This window comes from Hypanus sabinus, unplaced genomic scaffold (genome assembly GCF_030144855.1).
Source record: "Hypanus sabinus isolate sHypSab1 unplaced genomic scaffold, sHypSab1.hap1 scaffold_2114, whole genome shotgun sequence".
Classification (NCBI taxonomy): domain Eukaryota; kingdom Metazoa; phylum Chordata; class Chondrichthyes; order Myliobatiformes; family Dasyatidae; genus Hypanus; species Hypanus sabinus.
In genome coordinates, this window is record NW_026780219.1 from 8,872 (window position 1) to 26,181 (window position 17,310).

Genomic DNA, 17,310 nt, shown 5'->3' on the forward strand with positions numbered 1-17,310 from the left:
CCCCTAACTTTCCTTTGCCAGCCACGGATGACTTCACTTATCATTTTAGAACTCCTTCTGTGGGACAAATCTATCCTGCTCATTGTGCACAATCAGCAGAAATTACAGCCATCTCTGCTCTGCCTGCATCCCAGCCGTTATCACCATCCATTCTACCCGGGCAAGCTCCTCTCTGATGCCTCTGAAAATTCCATAATTCCATTGCCGAAATGATACATGTGACTAATGCTTCTCCTTCACAAATTGCAGAATGAATTGAATCATACCTCTTCAGTGAGCAGACTTGCAAACTTACACTTACGAATGCTGAGGACGTGGTTTGAGGTATCCCGGACCCTGGCACGCGGGAGACAACATACCATCCGGAATCTCATTCTGGCACAGCGAACTTCCTGTCTGTTCCCATGACTAACGAATCCATTATCACCACAGTGTGTCTCTTCTTTCCCCTTCCCTTTCGAGTCACTCTAAACCCATTGCAAACAGCCGAACCCTGGGACCTCTCTCTATTAGTTCGTTTACACGACTGTATCTGAAGTGTTATACCTTCTAATGAGGATGACCACAGGGGTACTCTGCACTGGTTCTTTAACCGCTTTCCCCTTCCTGGCTGTCACCCACTTTCCTGTGTCCTCCACCTTGGGTGTAACTGCCTCTCTATAAGTCCTGTCTGTCGCCCGGTATGTCTCTCGAATTATTTGAATATCCCGGATGTTAGCATCTCAGAGGATCTACACAGGGCCCAGAACGTTGATTAGCTGCTCTTTGTTTCGCTCCACGATAGATCCACAACGGGTGCAATCTCTTTTACTCTCCACTGGGCCTTGGACCATCTGGACAACAACAATATTTACGTCAGGCGGCGGTTCACTGGCAACAGTTCAGCGTTCAGCACAATCATTTCCTCAGTTGTAATCCACAAGCTCCAAATCATGGGTCAGGGCATCTCCCTCTGCAGCGGACTATTTGTCTTCGTCATCGGGGAATCACAGTCAGTGTAGACCATATCTGTCAAACTCAAGGCCCACGGGCCAAATCCCGGGACAGGGCATCTCCCTCTGCAGCGGACTATTTGTCTGCGTCATCGGGGAATCACAGTCAGTGTGAACCAGTAATAACATTACCGATCTACAGGTGGTGTTGAGGTGATTGTAATCCACAATCTCCAAACCCCGGGACAGGGCATCTCCCTCTGCAGCGGACTATTTGTCTGCGTCATCGGGGAATCACAGTCAGTGTGAACCAGTAATAACATTACCGATCTACAGGTGGTGTTGAGGTGATTGTAATCCACAAGCTCCAGATCCCGGGACAGGGCATCTCCCTCTGCAGCGGACTATTTGTCTTCGTCATCGGGGAATCACAGTCAGTGTAGACCATATCTGTCAAACTCAAGGCCCACGGGCCAAACCCCGGGACAGGGCATCTCCCTCTGCAGCGGACTATTTGTCTTCGTCATCGGGGAATCACATTCAGTGTGAACCATACATGTCAAACTCAAGGCCCACGGGCCAAATCCGGCCCGCGGTGGAATTATCTTTGGCCCGCGAGCTAATATCTAATTACTATTAAAGCTGGCCCCAGTAGTCGAAGCGCCTATGGCGTATGATATGGCGAATGCTGAGTTTATTCAGGTACCAGGTTTTCAGGGTTTTTAGTGTTTATTCGGCAGTCTTGTTCGGCAGTCTTCTTCATAAGAAACGGAATTTGTAAAGTGAAACACTTTGTAGTTATAGCAGAGACTGAGACACATGAGAACAGGCTGAGAAAACGGAGACAATGAAAGCTGCCCTACTGATCCGGCCGCATGAAGATGCATTTTGCCCAATCCGTCCCGGGACCTAAAATGAGTTTGACACCCCTGGCCTAGGCAATGTCTCTACTTGTCAGAGTTCCTCAATACTGAACTCACTACACTGAAAGCTGCCCGACTGATCCGGCCGCATGAAGCTGCATTTTGCCCAATCCGGCCCGGGACCTAAAATGAGTTTGACACCCCTGGCCTAGGCAATGTCTCTACTTGTCAGAGTTCCTCAATACTGAACTCACTACACTGAAAGCTGCCCGACTGATCCGGCCGCATGAAGCTGCATTTTGCCCAATCCGGCCCGGGACCTAAAATGAGTTTGACACCCCTGGTGTACAGCGTCCTATCACACGCGCCCGACTGATCCGGCCGCATGAAGCTGCATTTTGCCCAATCCGGCCCGGGACCTAAAATGAGTTGGACACCCCTGGTGTACAGCGTCCTATCACACGCGCCCGACTGATCCGGCCCACATGAAGCTGCATTTTGCTCAGTCCGGCCCGGGACCTAAAATGAGTTTGACACCCCTGGTGTAGACCAATAATAACATTACCGATCTACAGGTAGTGTTGCGGTAGCAGAGAGGCTACAGAAGGTCTTAAACAGATTCGGCAAATGGACAAAGGTGCAGCAGGTAGATTACAGAGTCGGAGAGTGTATGGTCATACACTTTGGTAGAAAAAAATTGAAGCGCCGACTATTTTCGAAGTGAAGAGGAAACTAAAATATTCAGGGTGTGAAGGATTCGTTTGTGATCAATTTCCAGGTTCAGTCCGCACCGAGGGTTGGTACCCCTCAGGTTCAGGTGTAACCTGTCCTCTTTTTACATGTCATCTCTTCCCCTGAAAAGACCCCCATGATCTAGAAATCTGATCCTCTACCACGCACTAGTTCTTCAGACACGCATTCATCTTCCAAATCATCCTCTTTGTACCGTCACTGGCATGTGGTACAGACAGCAACCCGGAGGTGACTACCCTGGAGGTGCTGCTTCGCAGCTTTCTACCTAACTCCTTATATTCAGGACCTCCTCCCTTTATCGACCTGTGCCAGGGATGGCCAACCTATGGCGCTTGTGCCAGAAGGGGCGCATGGGATGATTACAAGTGGCACATTGCACCCCAGTGATAATAATAAAAAAGTCAGCCTACTCTTGCCAGAAGTATTAACCAAAAACCGATTTGTAGAAACGAAACAGGAATTCAAGAAGCTTAGAGCTAGAAATAGGTTTTGCTGTGAATAAATCTAAAACTTAGCAATTAATTTTAGCGATTTTATTATTTTGTGCACATCTTTTGGTGAATGTGATGATAATTTCATTTCGGAGGGCTGGAATATGTAAACAAGGATGTAATTTTAAGACTCTACAAGGCACTGGTGAGGCCTAACTCGAGGTGTTGTGGAGTTTCGGAACCCTGATCGAGGAAAGGATGAGCTTCCATCAGAGAGGTTTAACAGGAGTTTGACAAGAATTATTCGAAGATTGAAAGTCCTATCATGTGGAGAAACGTTCACGGCTCTGGTCCTGTACTCACTGGAATTCAGAGAATAACGGGTGCATAAAGGGCACCCTCTCTATTCTGAGATGTATCTTCTGGTCGTTCACTCTCCAACCGGCAGGAAAATCCTTCCCATCTCCTCTTGAGCAAAGCCTTTTCATCACTCGAGAGGTTTCGATGAAGTCACCTTTTTTTTTAAATTAAACTCCTGTGCATCAACCACAGGGTCATCAAACGCTCTTGATGGAATCATTTCTGTGAAGCACCTTTGAAAGCTCTTCAGCTTCAACACACCCTCTGCAAGATTAGGGGCCCGCAATTGTTCACAATGCTCCACCGGAGGCCTCCCCAATACTTTGTAAAGTCACAATATTACATCCTTGTGTTATACTCTCACCCCCTTGAAATACATGCCACCTTGGCATTTACCTTCCACAGCGTGTAAATTGACCGTTAAGTGATCCCATTCAGCCTTAGTTGTTTTATGTTCACATCATTTAGAATATAGCCTACATCCTGACTACTTCCCCAAAATCGCCTGCCCCCTCCGCCAGTCTTCATTTCGTCTGCAATCTTCGCAAAAAGCGCTATGAGTTCCAACTTCCATATGATTGACAGACAAGGTAAGAAGTTCTGGTCCCAACATAGACTACATGTGAAAAGTGGTCAGTCATATATAACAATTGCAGCACGGAAACAGGCCATAACGGCTGTTCTCGTCCGTGCCGAATGCTTACTCTCATCCAGTCCCACCGACCTGCACTCAACCCATAACCCTCCATTCCTTTCCGGTCCATACACCTATCAAATTTTATTTTTTAATGACAATATGGAACCTGTCTCTACCACTTCTTCTGGAAGCTCGTTCCACACAGCTACCACTCTCTGAGTAAAGAAATTTCCCTTCGTGTTACCCTTAAACTTTTGCGTCCTAAATCTCTTCGCATATCCTCTTGTATGAATCTCCACTACTCTCAATGGTAAAAGCCTAGCCACGTCGTCTATCTATACCCTCATAATTTTAAATACCTCTATCAAGACCCCCTCAACCGACTACGCTCTGAAGTATAAAGACCTAGCTTGTTCAAACTTTCCCTGTAAATTACCCAGGTAACATTGTAGTAAATAATCTCTCTACTTTCTCTATTTTGTTGACATCTTTCCTATAATTCTTTGACGAGAACTGTACACAATTCTCCAAATTTGGGCTCACCAATGCCTTGTACAATTTTAACATTACATCCCAACTCCTATACTCAGTGCTCTGATTTATAAAGGCCAGCATACCAAAATCTTTCTTCACCAACCTATCCACATGATTTTCTACCTTCAGGGAACCATGCACCATTATACCTAGATCACTCTGTTCTACTGCATTCCTCAATGCGTTACCATTTACCATGTATGTCCTATTTGGATTATTCCTATCAAAGTGTAGCACCTCACACTTATCAGCCTTAAACTCCATCTGCCATCTTCAGCCCAACACTTCTAACTGGCCTAAATCTCTCTGCAAGCTTTGAAAACCGTCTCCACTATCCATAACGCCACCTAACCTAGTATCATCTGCATACTTACTAATCCAATTTACCACCCCAACATCCAGATCATTCATGTATATGACAAACAACAGTGGACCCAGTACAGATCCATGAGGCACACCACTAGTCACCAGCCTCCAACCCGACTAACAGTTATCCACCACTACACTCTGGCATTTCCCTTCCAGACACTGTTGAATCCATTTTACTTCATCAATGATAATACCTAAAGATTGAACATTCCTAACTAACCTTCCGTGTGGAACCTTGTCCAGGGCCATACTGAAGTCCATATAGATAACATCCACTGTTTTACCCTTGTCTACTTTCCCTGTAACCTCTTCAATAAGATTTGTCAAATGTGACCTTCCACGCACAAATCCGTGTTAAGGCCTGCGGGGACAATCTCAGCATGCAGGGATGAGAATTTAGAACGTATGTTCGGAGGGATTTCTTCTGCCATGAGAGTTGATTGGAGGAATTCCTTGCGGCAGGCGGCGGTGGAAACCAAGTCAGTATGTATATGCAACACATCGGTAGATCGAGGTAAACGCTACTGCTGAGGGAATTCAGCAGCTGCGGACTAAAAAAAAGCTAAAACGAAAAGGAGGAAATCTCATGATTACAGCCTCAGCCATGTGAAATTGGCTTAAGGTAAAGAAGATTAGAGAGTTAAATGCGTGGGTCAAGGATTGGTGTGGGAGAACTGGGTTTGAATTCATTGGAATCGGCAACAGGAGGGAACATTTCAAATGGGACGAGATGCATCTGAACCGGGATGGGACCTGGATCACAGCGAGACGCAGAACGACGGTTTCTGTTCAGCAGACTGGCGGAGTAAGGATAAAGTAAAAGTGAGAAGTGTGGATAAAGATCCAGTAAAATCAAAAGATAAAAAAGAGAAAAGTTAGAGAGTAGTGAAGGGAAACGAAGAAAATTCAAGTGTAAAGAGAGAAAGATGACATGATTTTAAAAGCACAATGAGTGTAAAATCACGTTATCTGAATGCCCTTAGTTTTCCAAATAAGGTCAGTGTACTTGTGGCCCAAATCAGTACAAAGGGGAATGATTTAGTGGTCGTTATAGAGACGTGGTTGCAAAGTGGAGAGGACAGGAAATTCAATATCCCAGGATATCAGGGAATACGAAAGGATGAGCAGGAATGTCAAGGAGGTGGGGTAGCGCTCTTGATTGAGGCTGAGGTCAGGGCGATAGTGGGGGACGATATGGGATCAATGGAGCAGAATGTGGAATCCATCTGGGTGGAGATTGCACATTCACGCAAACACGAAGAAGGTGCCAAGTTCCCGACTGAACAGAGACAGGCATCCAGGTTTCGGCACGTCCGTTCCCCGGAGTGTGGTGAGCGGTCACCTTCCCTTTAAGGCTCAAAGTGCCAATTGTTGCCCGTCAACAACCCTCCCTCCCCTCTATCGAGGACATGTTCAAGAAGGAATGCCTCGGGAAGACCGTATCCATCAGCGAGGACCCCCTCCCGTCGGGAAATGCCCTGGGCTCATCGGTACCATCGGGGAGGGGGTACAGACGCCTGTAAACTCAACAATTTACAAGCCGTTAAACACTCCCTCGGTATTCACCTTCATTGCAGTATTTATTAATTCTCCCAATTTACGTTAATTTTACATCTTTGCACCGTACCGGGGTCACGTTGAAGTTGTACAAGGCATCGTTGAGGCCGCGCTTGGAGGGCGGTGTTCACTTCTGGTCCCCCGCCTGTAGGAAAGATGCCACTGAGCTGGGAAGAGTGCAGAGGGAGATTTACGAGGACGTTGCCGGGTCTCGAGGGTCTGTTACGGATAGAAGGCAAGCAGGAAGGATGAGTTTACATTTCTTGGGGCATGGGTATGAAGCCAGGAGGGGCACAGAGAAGGTAAATGTGCACAGTCTATTCCCCTGGGTTGGGGAATTGAGAGCCAGAGTTCACAGAATTGAGGTGAGAGTGTGTGGTGAGAACGGAGAGCGGAGAGGCAAAGAATGGGGTCCGAGGGGGAGAGAGCAAGGGCAGAAGCGGAATGAGCTGGGGAGAAGGGCAAAGAGAGTAGAAAGGGGGATTAAAAGGGGGGATCGAGGGAGAGCGGGGCGGGAAGGGTGAAAAGTGGTCAAGATGGAGAGAGGGAGAGGTGCGGGAGAATGGGGATGCGAGTAGAGGAGGAGACTGGGGTAGGAAGGAGGGGAAGAGAGGGTGGGAAAGAGTAAAAAGATGGGAGTTTGAGAGTGGGGTAGATTGAATGGGGAGAAGTGGAATGCCTTCATTTGATTTAAGTCTTTCCCTCGGGGTGTTGACAGAGACCTCGGATCTCTGCAGGAATATCCGGGTATAAATGTGCCGACTTCTCGCAGATGAATCTGCGTTTACTTTTGCAAGGATTGTAGCCCCGGTACGCGTTGCATTTACTGCAGCTGGACCGGCTGTTGTACTTGCGCAGGAGATTAGAGTCCACATTCCTATGAAAGAGGGTTAGACAATGTCAACAGAGTCAAAACAGATCCATCAGGCGACCGGAGATCGTCGAAAACAACTAATCGACTGATCTGCGCTCGCCCCCCAGCCCCGGATCCATGGCCGGACGAATCCCACTATACCGCTCTCCCCGACAATCCCGAGTCAAATCCCAAATCAATCCCACTGCACCACCCTCTCCCGACAACCCTGGGTCAGTCAACAGACTAATCCCACTGACCTGCTCTCTCCACACGGCCTCGTGTCAGACTCCAAACTAATCCCAATCTCCCATACTCTCCACACGGGCCCCTGTCACACTCACACCACCGACCTGTAACAGTCCAAATCTCACCCGTATCTGCATTTTCCAATCCAGTAAGTTTGGTATACTTCGCCGATAGAGGTGGAAACAAATTCCTGTAAAATTAAATCCCTTCCATTAGTATGCAAGCAACGCCCTGGGAAATGTTTCACTACTAATGTAATGGTTTCTCTGTAGCAGCAGTGTGTTTGAGTTATGACGAGAGATAACGGGGGCTTCGGAATGGGTGACGTTCCCTGATGGGAGGGATTTTCTTTCCTGTGAGACCGAAAGCGAGGGATTCGCGGCCTTTTGTTCGGCAGAAGATGGAGAGAGAAGATGCCAGAACGGGGTAATCGTAGACTGCAGGCCTGAGCGGACTTGGAATGGGGTCGGGAGACGACCACGCCCAGGGGAAATCGATGGAAAACGGACGGACGGGAAAACAGTCAGCTCCAAGGAGCGCATTAGACTGTTTCGTTAAAATGGTAAAATTGTTTTCCAGACTAACCCTGTAGTTAAATGAAGAATCATAAAGTTCAATTGTTTAATTGCAAATGGCGTACTGCTCGTTATTTCGTGGGATTGATTTGTAACTGGGCCACGCGTCCACACAAACAAGCTTTTCTCGGTTTGGCCGGGCCGGAGGCAGTATCGCCCTCACACACCAGACAAAACATGCTGGTAGAACCTAACGGTTACATTTAGCGTCTCTCCTTGCCTGACCACGGGAAAATGTGACGAGACGGCACAGGGATGGAATCCCTAGTGTCAGATCCCAGGAATGGGTGTTGGGACAGGTTTGTGGGAGTTTCACTCTGTGCCTGATCCAGGGAGTGTCTGACGGGACGGCGTGGAGGGACTTCATTCTGTCACAATCAAAAACTTCCATAATTGCACCGTGCAGAGCATTCTGACAGGCTGCATGACTGTTTGGTATGTTGGGGGGGGTGGTGGCTACTGCACAGGACCGAAAGAAGCTCCGGAAGGTTGTAAATCTAGCCAGCTCCATATTGGGCGCTTGCCTACAAAAGGACATCTTCAGGGAGCGGAGTCTCGGAAAGACAGCGACCATTATTGAAGACCTCCGGCACCAATGGCTTGCCCTTTACTCACTGTTCCGATCAGGTAGGAGATACAGAAGCCTGAAGGCACACACTAAGTGATTCAGGAACAGCTTCTTCCCCTCTGCCATCCGATTCCGGAACGGACTGGAAACTTTGTACACTACCTCAGTTCTTATAATGTAGAATATTTCCGTTTTTTTTTACATTTTAAATAATCTATTCAATCTAGGTGTTTTATTTACCTGTTTATTTTTATTAGGTTTTATTTTATTTATTGTTATTTTCTCTCTCTCTCTCTCTCTCTCTCTCTCTCTCTCTCTCTCTCTCTCTCTCTCTCTCTCTCTCTCTCTCTCTCTCTCTCCTAGATTATGTATTGCATCGAACTGCTGCTGCTAATTTAACAAATATCACGTCACATGCCGGTGATAATAAACCTGATTCTGATTCTGCTTCTGGAGGGAGTTCCACTCTCTGTCTATCGCGGGAGTGTGTGATGGGACGGCGCGGTAAGGTTCAAACTTTGTTAGACCCCGGAAATCACTTACCTCTTCCTGCTTTGAACCTATTTCGAGGAGCCTTGCATCAAAGTTTGAACAATGTTCCCTCGATCCATCATAAGATTCTTCCAGGATGGATAGGAAATAGCACCGACCTTCATGTTCGATCCAGCCCTGAGGACACGCTGGCACTGCAAATCAGGAACAAACAGAAGTGAATCTCCCTCCATAAATCCCATTGCACCGACTGGGATCAGAAACAGTCAACTTCCCACCACAACATCCCAACCCCGATTCAGACAGCAGGTGTCGCTGCTTTCACTCCGACCCATCACACACTCCCGAGGTCAGACACAGAGTGAATCTCCCTCCTCACCGTCCCATCACACACTCCCGGGGTCAGACACAGAGTGAATCTCCCTCCACACAGTCCCATCACACACTCCCGGGGTCAGACACAGAGTGAATCTCCCTCCTCACCGTCCCATCACACACTCCCGTGGTCAGACACAGAGTGAATCTCCCTCCTCACCGTCCCATCACACATTCCCGGGGTCAGACACAGAGTGAATCCCCCTCCACACCGTCCCATCACACATTCCCGGGGTCAGACACAGAGTGAATCTCCCTCCTCATCGTCCCATCACACACTCCCGGGTTCAGACAGAGTGAATCTCCCTCCACACCGTCCCATCACATACTCCCGGGGTCAGACTCAGAGTGAATCTCCCTCCGCACCGTCCCATCACACACTCCCGGGGTCAGACTCAGAGTGAATCTCACTCCACACCGTCACATCACACACTCCCGGGGTCAGACACAGAGTGAATTTCCCTCCGCACCGTCCCATCACACACTCCCGGGGTCAGACTCAGAGTGAATCTCCCTCCACACCGTCCCATCACACACTCCCGGGGTCAGACACAGAGTGAATTTCCCTCCGCACCGTCCCATCACACACTCCCGGGGTCAGACACAGAGTGAATCTCCCTCCACACCGTCCCATCACACACTCCCGGGGTCGGACACGGAGTGAATCTCCTTCCACACCGTCCCGTCACACACTCCAGGGGTCAGACACAGAGTGAATTTCCCTCCGCACCGACCCATCACACATTCCAGAGATCAGACATGCAATGAAACTACCACGGCACCGTCCCATCAGTAGTAGAGTGAAAGTCCTTGCGGGCCATTCAAACGCACACTTCCTGACTGCTCAGACACAAATTTGGGTTCCGCTCACAATGTCCCGGTACACACTCTCGTGGACAGACGAAGCATGAAGCTCTTGTATCACGGTCGCATCATCATCTCCCGGTGTCAGACACAGAGTGACGCTCCTTCCAGACTGGCCCATCACACACGACCCTAACCCTAATCCACACTCTCACACACTCCTTGGGTCAAACACCGAGTGAACCTTCCTCCACACTACCCCAATACAACCTCCCGTGATCAGATAGGAAATGAAACACTCGCTGCTTCATCCCGCCGCACTCTCCCGTGGTCAACTATAGTATGGTGCTCCTTCTGCCCAGAGACATCACAGTGTTCAGTAAACGAGAGAAGTTTCCTCCGCACCGTCCTATCACAGAGATATCTGACACAGAGCGGAATACCATCCAGGCCGGCGTTTCCTGTGTCAGACAAACACATAACCCCCCCGACACCCACCAAAGGCATTCACCCACCCTCCCTCTTTCCCGCAGTAGCTCCTCGTCAAATACATCTGTATCGAACACAGAGTCCCATCAGACACACACGGGGTGAGACACAGATTTACGCTCCCTGCACCCCGTCCGATCACACACGAACACGGCGAGACTCAGGCTGAAAATCTGAAGGTCACTGGTTCGAGCCTCGGCTGAGGCAGCGTGTTGTGTCCTTGAGAAAGGGACTTAACCACACATTGCTCTGCAATGTCACTGGGGCCAGGCTGCATGGGTCCTAGTGCCCTTTCCTTGGACAACATCGGTGGCGTGGAGAGGGGAGACCTGCAGATTGGGCAACTTCCGGTCTCCCACACAACCCTGCCCAGGCCTGCGCCCTGGAAATCTTCCCAGGCGAAAGTCCATGGTCTCACTAGAACAACGGGGCCTATAAACCGAAATTTTAAAAAATAAACTTAGAGTGTCCTGCTTTATATTATTGGCCAGTTTGCCATCATATTCCAGTTATATTCCAGCTTGTTTTATTATTTGACAGCCTTTCTAGTTGCCTTTTGTTTGATTTTAAAAGCTTTCAAGTCATCCAATTCCTACTCACTTTTGCCATTTTACATGAGCTTTCCTTGGCTTAACTGCAATCCTTAATTTCCTTTGTCAACCAGGGATGTCTACTCCTATCATGTGAGAACCTCTTCTTCGTTGGGGCGTATGTATCCTGTTCATTGTGTAAATTTACCAGAAATTTCAGACTACGGTCATCCCATCCAGTCCCCACCTCCTGTCTACATGGGCAAGCTCCTCTCTGATGCCTCTGTCAGTCCCATTATTCCATTTTGATCCTGATGTATGTGAGTGTCGCTTCTCCCTCACAATTTACAGAATGGATTTAATCACACCTCCTCAGTGAACAGACTTGTGACTTCTGGCCATCGCACTTAGGAGTGTTGAGGTCTCGGTTTCAGATATCCCGGACCCTGGCAAGCGGGAGACAACACACCATCCGGGAATCTCATTCTGGCACGGCGAATCTCCTGTCTGTTCCCAAAACTCACTAATCCCCCATCACCGCAGCGTGTCTCTTCTTTCCCCCCTTGCCTTCTGAGTCAGGAGGCAGACCCACTCCGAACAGCCGACCACTGGACCTCCCTCTATTAGTCCGAATGCCCGACTGCATCTGAAGTGTTATACCGGCTGCTGATGAGGATGACCACTGAACTGGCTCCTGAACCGCTTTCCCCTTCCTGGCTGTCACCCAGTTTACTGTGTCCACCTTGGATGCAACTGTCTCTCTGTGGATGTCTCCGTTTATTCCCACGCTTGACTTCCTGCCAAAGAAGCGCCGCTTTATCCGTTATACTCCACACATTAAAATTCAGCACCTTCAGTCCTGTGTTTGTGCTTTTCGATGCTGTCCACAATTGACCAAGCAGCTCAGACGATTGACTGCAACGTTTCCCGTTCAACAGCCCCCTCAGTACACACTAACAGAGAGTAAATCGCCTTCCTCTGTTTGTAAAACCAGTTACCTCATCTTCAGCACTATCTTCAGCCTTTCCTCACATCCTTCTGCATTGAAACGTATGAGCTCAGGGCAGGCGTTTCACTGACCTCAACCATCTGATTACAAACTCTCTGTGAGCTCTCACCATCATCCGCCTCCACAACCTCTCCGCTAACTCATCTGGCACTCTGGTTCCCATCCCGCTGGAACGGGTAGACATCCATGAGTGTAAACTGTATAATCCCGGCGAGCATGGTGCTCGGGTTCCAATACTGAGATGACTACCCTGGAGATCCTGCCCTTTAACCCTTATCCCTCTACTCCCTCGTCACTCGCCCTAGCCTTGCCATTGGTAGCCAAATGGAACACCATCTGACTTGCTTTCCATTGGGCCTTGGACCATCTGGACAATTACAATACCCACATCGGGCTGCCGTTTATTGACAAATGCTTAGATTGAGGATGATCTCAAAATGGCGGTGCAGGCTCGAAGGGCCTATTGTCTATTGTCTATGATAGATCTGGCCACCACAGACTCGTAGAACATCCTCAATCATTTCCTAAGTTCTTATCAACAATCTCCACATCCGGGACAGTGCGTCTCCCTCTGCGGCAGAATGTTTGACTTCCTTATCGAGTGTAGCTCGGTGATAACATTTCACATCAACTAACAGCACAACACAGACCCTTCGGCCCACAACGCTGTGCCGTAAATGTCGTTACTTTGGAAATTATCTAGGGTTACCTGAGCCTGAGTCTCCAGAGGGTTCCTGTGCTGTGGAGGACGTCCTGCCTCGTCCCTGTGCCGACGATGCCGCGCCCCAGTGGCTCCAATGACTACAGATCGGTGACATTGACCTCCCACATCGTGAAGACCCTGGGGAGTCTTGTTCCAGACCAGGTCCGGCCTATGGTTAGGCCACACTTACACCCGCTCCAGTTCGCATACCACCCCCGACTAGGAGTTGAGGATGCCATTATCTACCTGCTGAACCGTGTCTACGCCCACCTGGATAAGCCGGCGAGCACTGTGAGGGTCATGATTTTTTACTTCTCCAGTTCGTTCAACACCATCCGCCCTGCTCTGCTGGGTGAGAAGCTGACAGTGATGCAGGTGGATGCTTCCCTGGTGTCATGGATTATTGATTACCTGACTGGCAGACCACAGTACGTGTTCTTGCAACACTGTGTGTCAGACAGAGTGGTTAGCAGCACTGGGGCTCCACAGGGGACTGTCCTGTCTCCCTTTCTCTTCACCATCTACACCTCAGACGTCAACTACTGCACAGAGTCTTGCCATCTTCGGAAGTTTTCTGATGACTCTGCCATAGTTGGATGCATCAGCAAGGGAGATGAGGCTGAGGACAGGAAGACGGTGGGAAACTTAGCCACATGGTGCGAGCAGAATCATCTGCAGCTTAATATGACACCTGAGGAGGGCTAAGGCACCGGTGACCCCTGTTCCCATCCAAGGGGTCAGTGTGGACATGGTGGAGGATTACAAATACCTGGGGATACGAATGGACAATAAACTGGACTGGTCAAAGAACACTGAGGCTGTCTACAAGAAGGGTCAGAGCCGTCTCTACTTCCTGAGGAGACGGAGGCCCTTTAACATCTGCCGGACGATGCTGAGGATGTTCCACGAGTCTGTGGTGGCCAGATCTATCATAGACAATAGACCATTAGGCCCTTCGAGCCTGCACCGCCATTTTGAGATCATGGCTGATCATCTACTATCAATACCCGGTTACTGCCTTGTCCCCATATCCCTTGATTCCCCTATCCATAAGATACCTATCTCGCTCCTTCTTGAAAGCATCCAGAGAATTGGCCTCCACTACCTTCCGAGGCAGTGCATTCCAGACCCCCACAACTCTCTGGGAGAAGACGTTTTTCCTTAACTCTATCCTAAATGACCAACCCCTTATTCTCAAACCACGCCCTCTAGTACTGGACTCTCCCAGCATCTGGAACATATTTCCTGCCTCTATCTTGTCCAATCCCTTAATAATCTTATATGTTTCGATCAGATCCCCTCTCAATCTCCTTAATTCCAGCGTGTGCAAGCCCAGTCTCTCTAACCTTTCTGCGTAAGACAGTCCGGACATCCCAGGAATTAACCTTGTGAATCTATGCTGCACATCCTCTACAGCCAGGATGTCCTTCCTTAACCCTGGAGACCAAAACTGTACCTAATACTCCAGGTGTGGTCTCGCCAGGGCTCTGTACAAATGCAAGAGGATTTCCTTGCTCTTGTACTCAATTCCCTTTGTATTAAAGGCCAACATTCCATTAGCCTTCTTCACTGCCTGCTGTACTTGCTCATTCACCTTCAGTGACCGATGAACAAGGACTCCTAGATCTCTTTGTATTTCACCCTTACCTAACTCTACACCATTCAGATAATAATCTACCTTCCTGTTCTTACTCCCAAAGTGGATAACCTCACATTTATTCACATTAAACGTCATCTGCCAAGTATCTGCCCACTCACCCAGCCAATCCAAGTCACCCTGAATTCTTCTAACATCCTCATCACATGTCACACTGCCCGCCAGCTTAGTATCATCAGAAAACTTGCTGATGTTATTCTCAATGCCTCCATCTAAATCTTTGATGTAAATTGTAAACAGTTGTGGTCCCAATACCGAGCACTGTGGCACCCCACTAGTCACCACCTGCCATTCCGAGAAACACCCATTCACCGCTACCCTTTGCTTTCTATCTGCCAACCAGTTTTCTATCCATTTCAATGCCTCCCCCCCCACCCCCCCCCCCCACACCGATGCCCTGAGCTTTGATTTTACCCACCAATCTCCTATGTGGGACCTTATCAAATGCCTTCTGAAAATCGAGGAACACTACATCCACTGGATCTCCCCCGTCTAACTTGCCGGTTACATTCTCGAAAAACACCAATAGGTTAGTCAAGCATGATTTACCATTGGTAATTCCATGCTGGCTTGGCCAAATCCTATCACTGCTCTCTAGATATGCCACTATTTCATCCGTAATAATGGACTAGCATTTTCCCCACTACTGAGGATAGGCTGACAGGTCGATAGTTCTCTGTTTACACCATCCCTCCTTTCTTAAAAAGTGGGATAACATAAGCCATTCTCCAATCCTCAGGAACTGATCATGTTTGCTGTTGTGTACTGGGGAAGCAAGCTGATGGTAGCAGACACCAACAGAATCAACGAACTCATTCCAAAGGTCAGAGAGATAACACTACCCGGGATCACACGTACAGTAAATCTCCCCCCACACCCTACCATCCCACACTCCCGGTGTCAGAGACAAAGTGAATCTCCCTCCACACCGTCCCTTCGCACACTCCCGGGGTCAGACACAGAGTGAAGCGCTCTGCACACGGTCCCATTACAACCCGGGTTCAGACACAAAGTGAATCTCCCTCCACACCGTTCCATCACACACTCCCGGGGTCTGACACCGAGTGAATCTCCCTCCACACCGTCCCATCACACACTCCCGGGGTCAGACACCGAGTGAATCTCCCTCCATACCGTCCATTCACACACTCCCTGGGTCAGACACAGAGTGAATCTCCCTCCTCACCGTCCCAACACTCACTCCCGGGGTCAGACAGAGCGTCCATCCCACTCCACGCCGTCCCAACACACACTCCCGGGGTCAGACACAGTGTCAATCTCACACCACACCTACAACCACACACTCCCGTGGTCAGACACAGAGTGAATCTCCTTCACACCGTCGAATCACACACTCCCGTGGCCACATACAGTGTGAATCACCCTCCACAGCGTCGCATCACAAAGTCCTGGAGACAGACACGGAGTGAATCTCCCTCCACACCGTCCCATCACACACTCCCAGATCAGAAACAGAGTTAATCTGCCTCCACATCGTCCCATCACGCATTCCCGGGAGCAAACACAGAGTGAATCTCTCTCCACACCGTCCCATCACACACTCCCGGGGTCAGACACAGAGTGAATCTCCCTCCACACCGTCCCATCACACACACCTGGGGTCAAACACAGAGTGAATCTCCCTCCACACCGTTCCATCACACATTCCCGGAGTCAGACACAGAGCGAATCTCCCTGCACACCGTCCCATCACACACTCCCGGGGTCAGACACAGAGTGAATCTCCCTCCACACCGTCCCATCACACACTCCCGGGGTCAGACACAGAGTGAATCTCCCTCCACACCGTCCCATCACACAGACCTGGGGTCAAACACAGAGTGAGTCTCCCTCCACACCGTTCCATCACACATTCCCGGAGTCAGACACAGAGTGAATCTCCCTCCACACCGTCCCAACACACACTCCCTGGGTCAGACACAGAGTGAATCTCCCTCCACACCGTCCCACCACACACTCCCGGAGTCAGACACAGAGTGAAGCTCCCTCCACAAGAACGACATCACGCACTCCGGGGGTCAGACACAGAGTGAATCTCTCTCCACACCGTCGAATCACACACTCCCAGGGTCAGACACGGTGTCAATCCCCCTCCACATTTTCCCAACGCAGACTCCCGGGGTCAGACACAGAGTAAATCACCCTCCGCACCATTCCATCACACACTCCCGGGGTAGGACACAGAGTGAAATTCCCTCTACACCGTCGCGTCACACACTCCCAGGTTCGGAAACAGAGTTAATCTCCCTCCGCACCGTCCCATCACACTCCCCCGGGACATACACAGAGTGAACCTCCCTCCACACCGTCCCATCACACACTCCCGGGGACAGACACAGAGTGAATCTCCCTCCGCACCGTCCCATCACACTCTCCCGTGGTCAGACACAGAGCGAATCTCCCTCTACACAGTCCCATCACACACTCCCGGGTCATACACAGAGTGAATCTCCCTCCGCTCCTGTCCATCACACACTCCCGAGGTCAGACACAGAATGAATCTCCCTCCACACCGTCCCATCACACACTCCCGGGATCTTTGTAAAGCT

The 17,310-nt window shown here is 49.5% G+C and overlaps 1 protein-coding gene across 1 annotated transcript in view; it reads right to left on the reverse strand.

The window, feature by feature from the left end:
• Window positions 1-5,884: 5,884 nt before the first annotated feature.
• The window catches only part of LOC132387703 (CD209 antigen-like protein C), a 32,014-nt gene continuing 20,588 nt past the window's right edge, over window positions 5,885-17,310 (reverse strand). The window contains exons 4-6 of the mRNA XM_059960065.1: window positions 9,225-9,367; window positions 7,664-7,728; window positions 5,885-7,313 (exon numbers count right to left, since the gene is read on the reverse strand). Of these exons, the coding sequence (XP_059816048.1) occupies window positions 7,127-7,313; window positions 7,664-7,728; window positions 9,225-9,367 (395 nt within the window). The 3' untranslated portion in view covers window positions 5,885-7,126. The remainder of the gene's footprint in view (window positions 7,314-7,663; window positions 7,729-9,224; window positions 9,368-17,310) is intronic.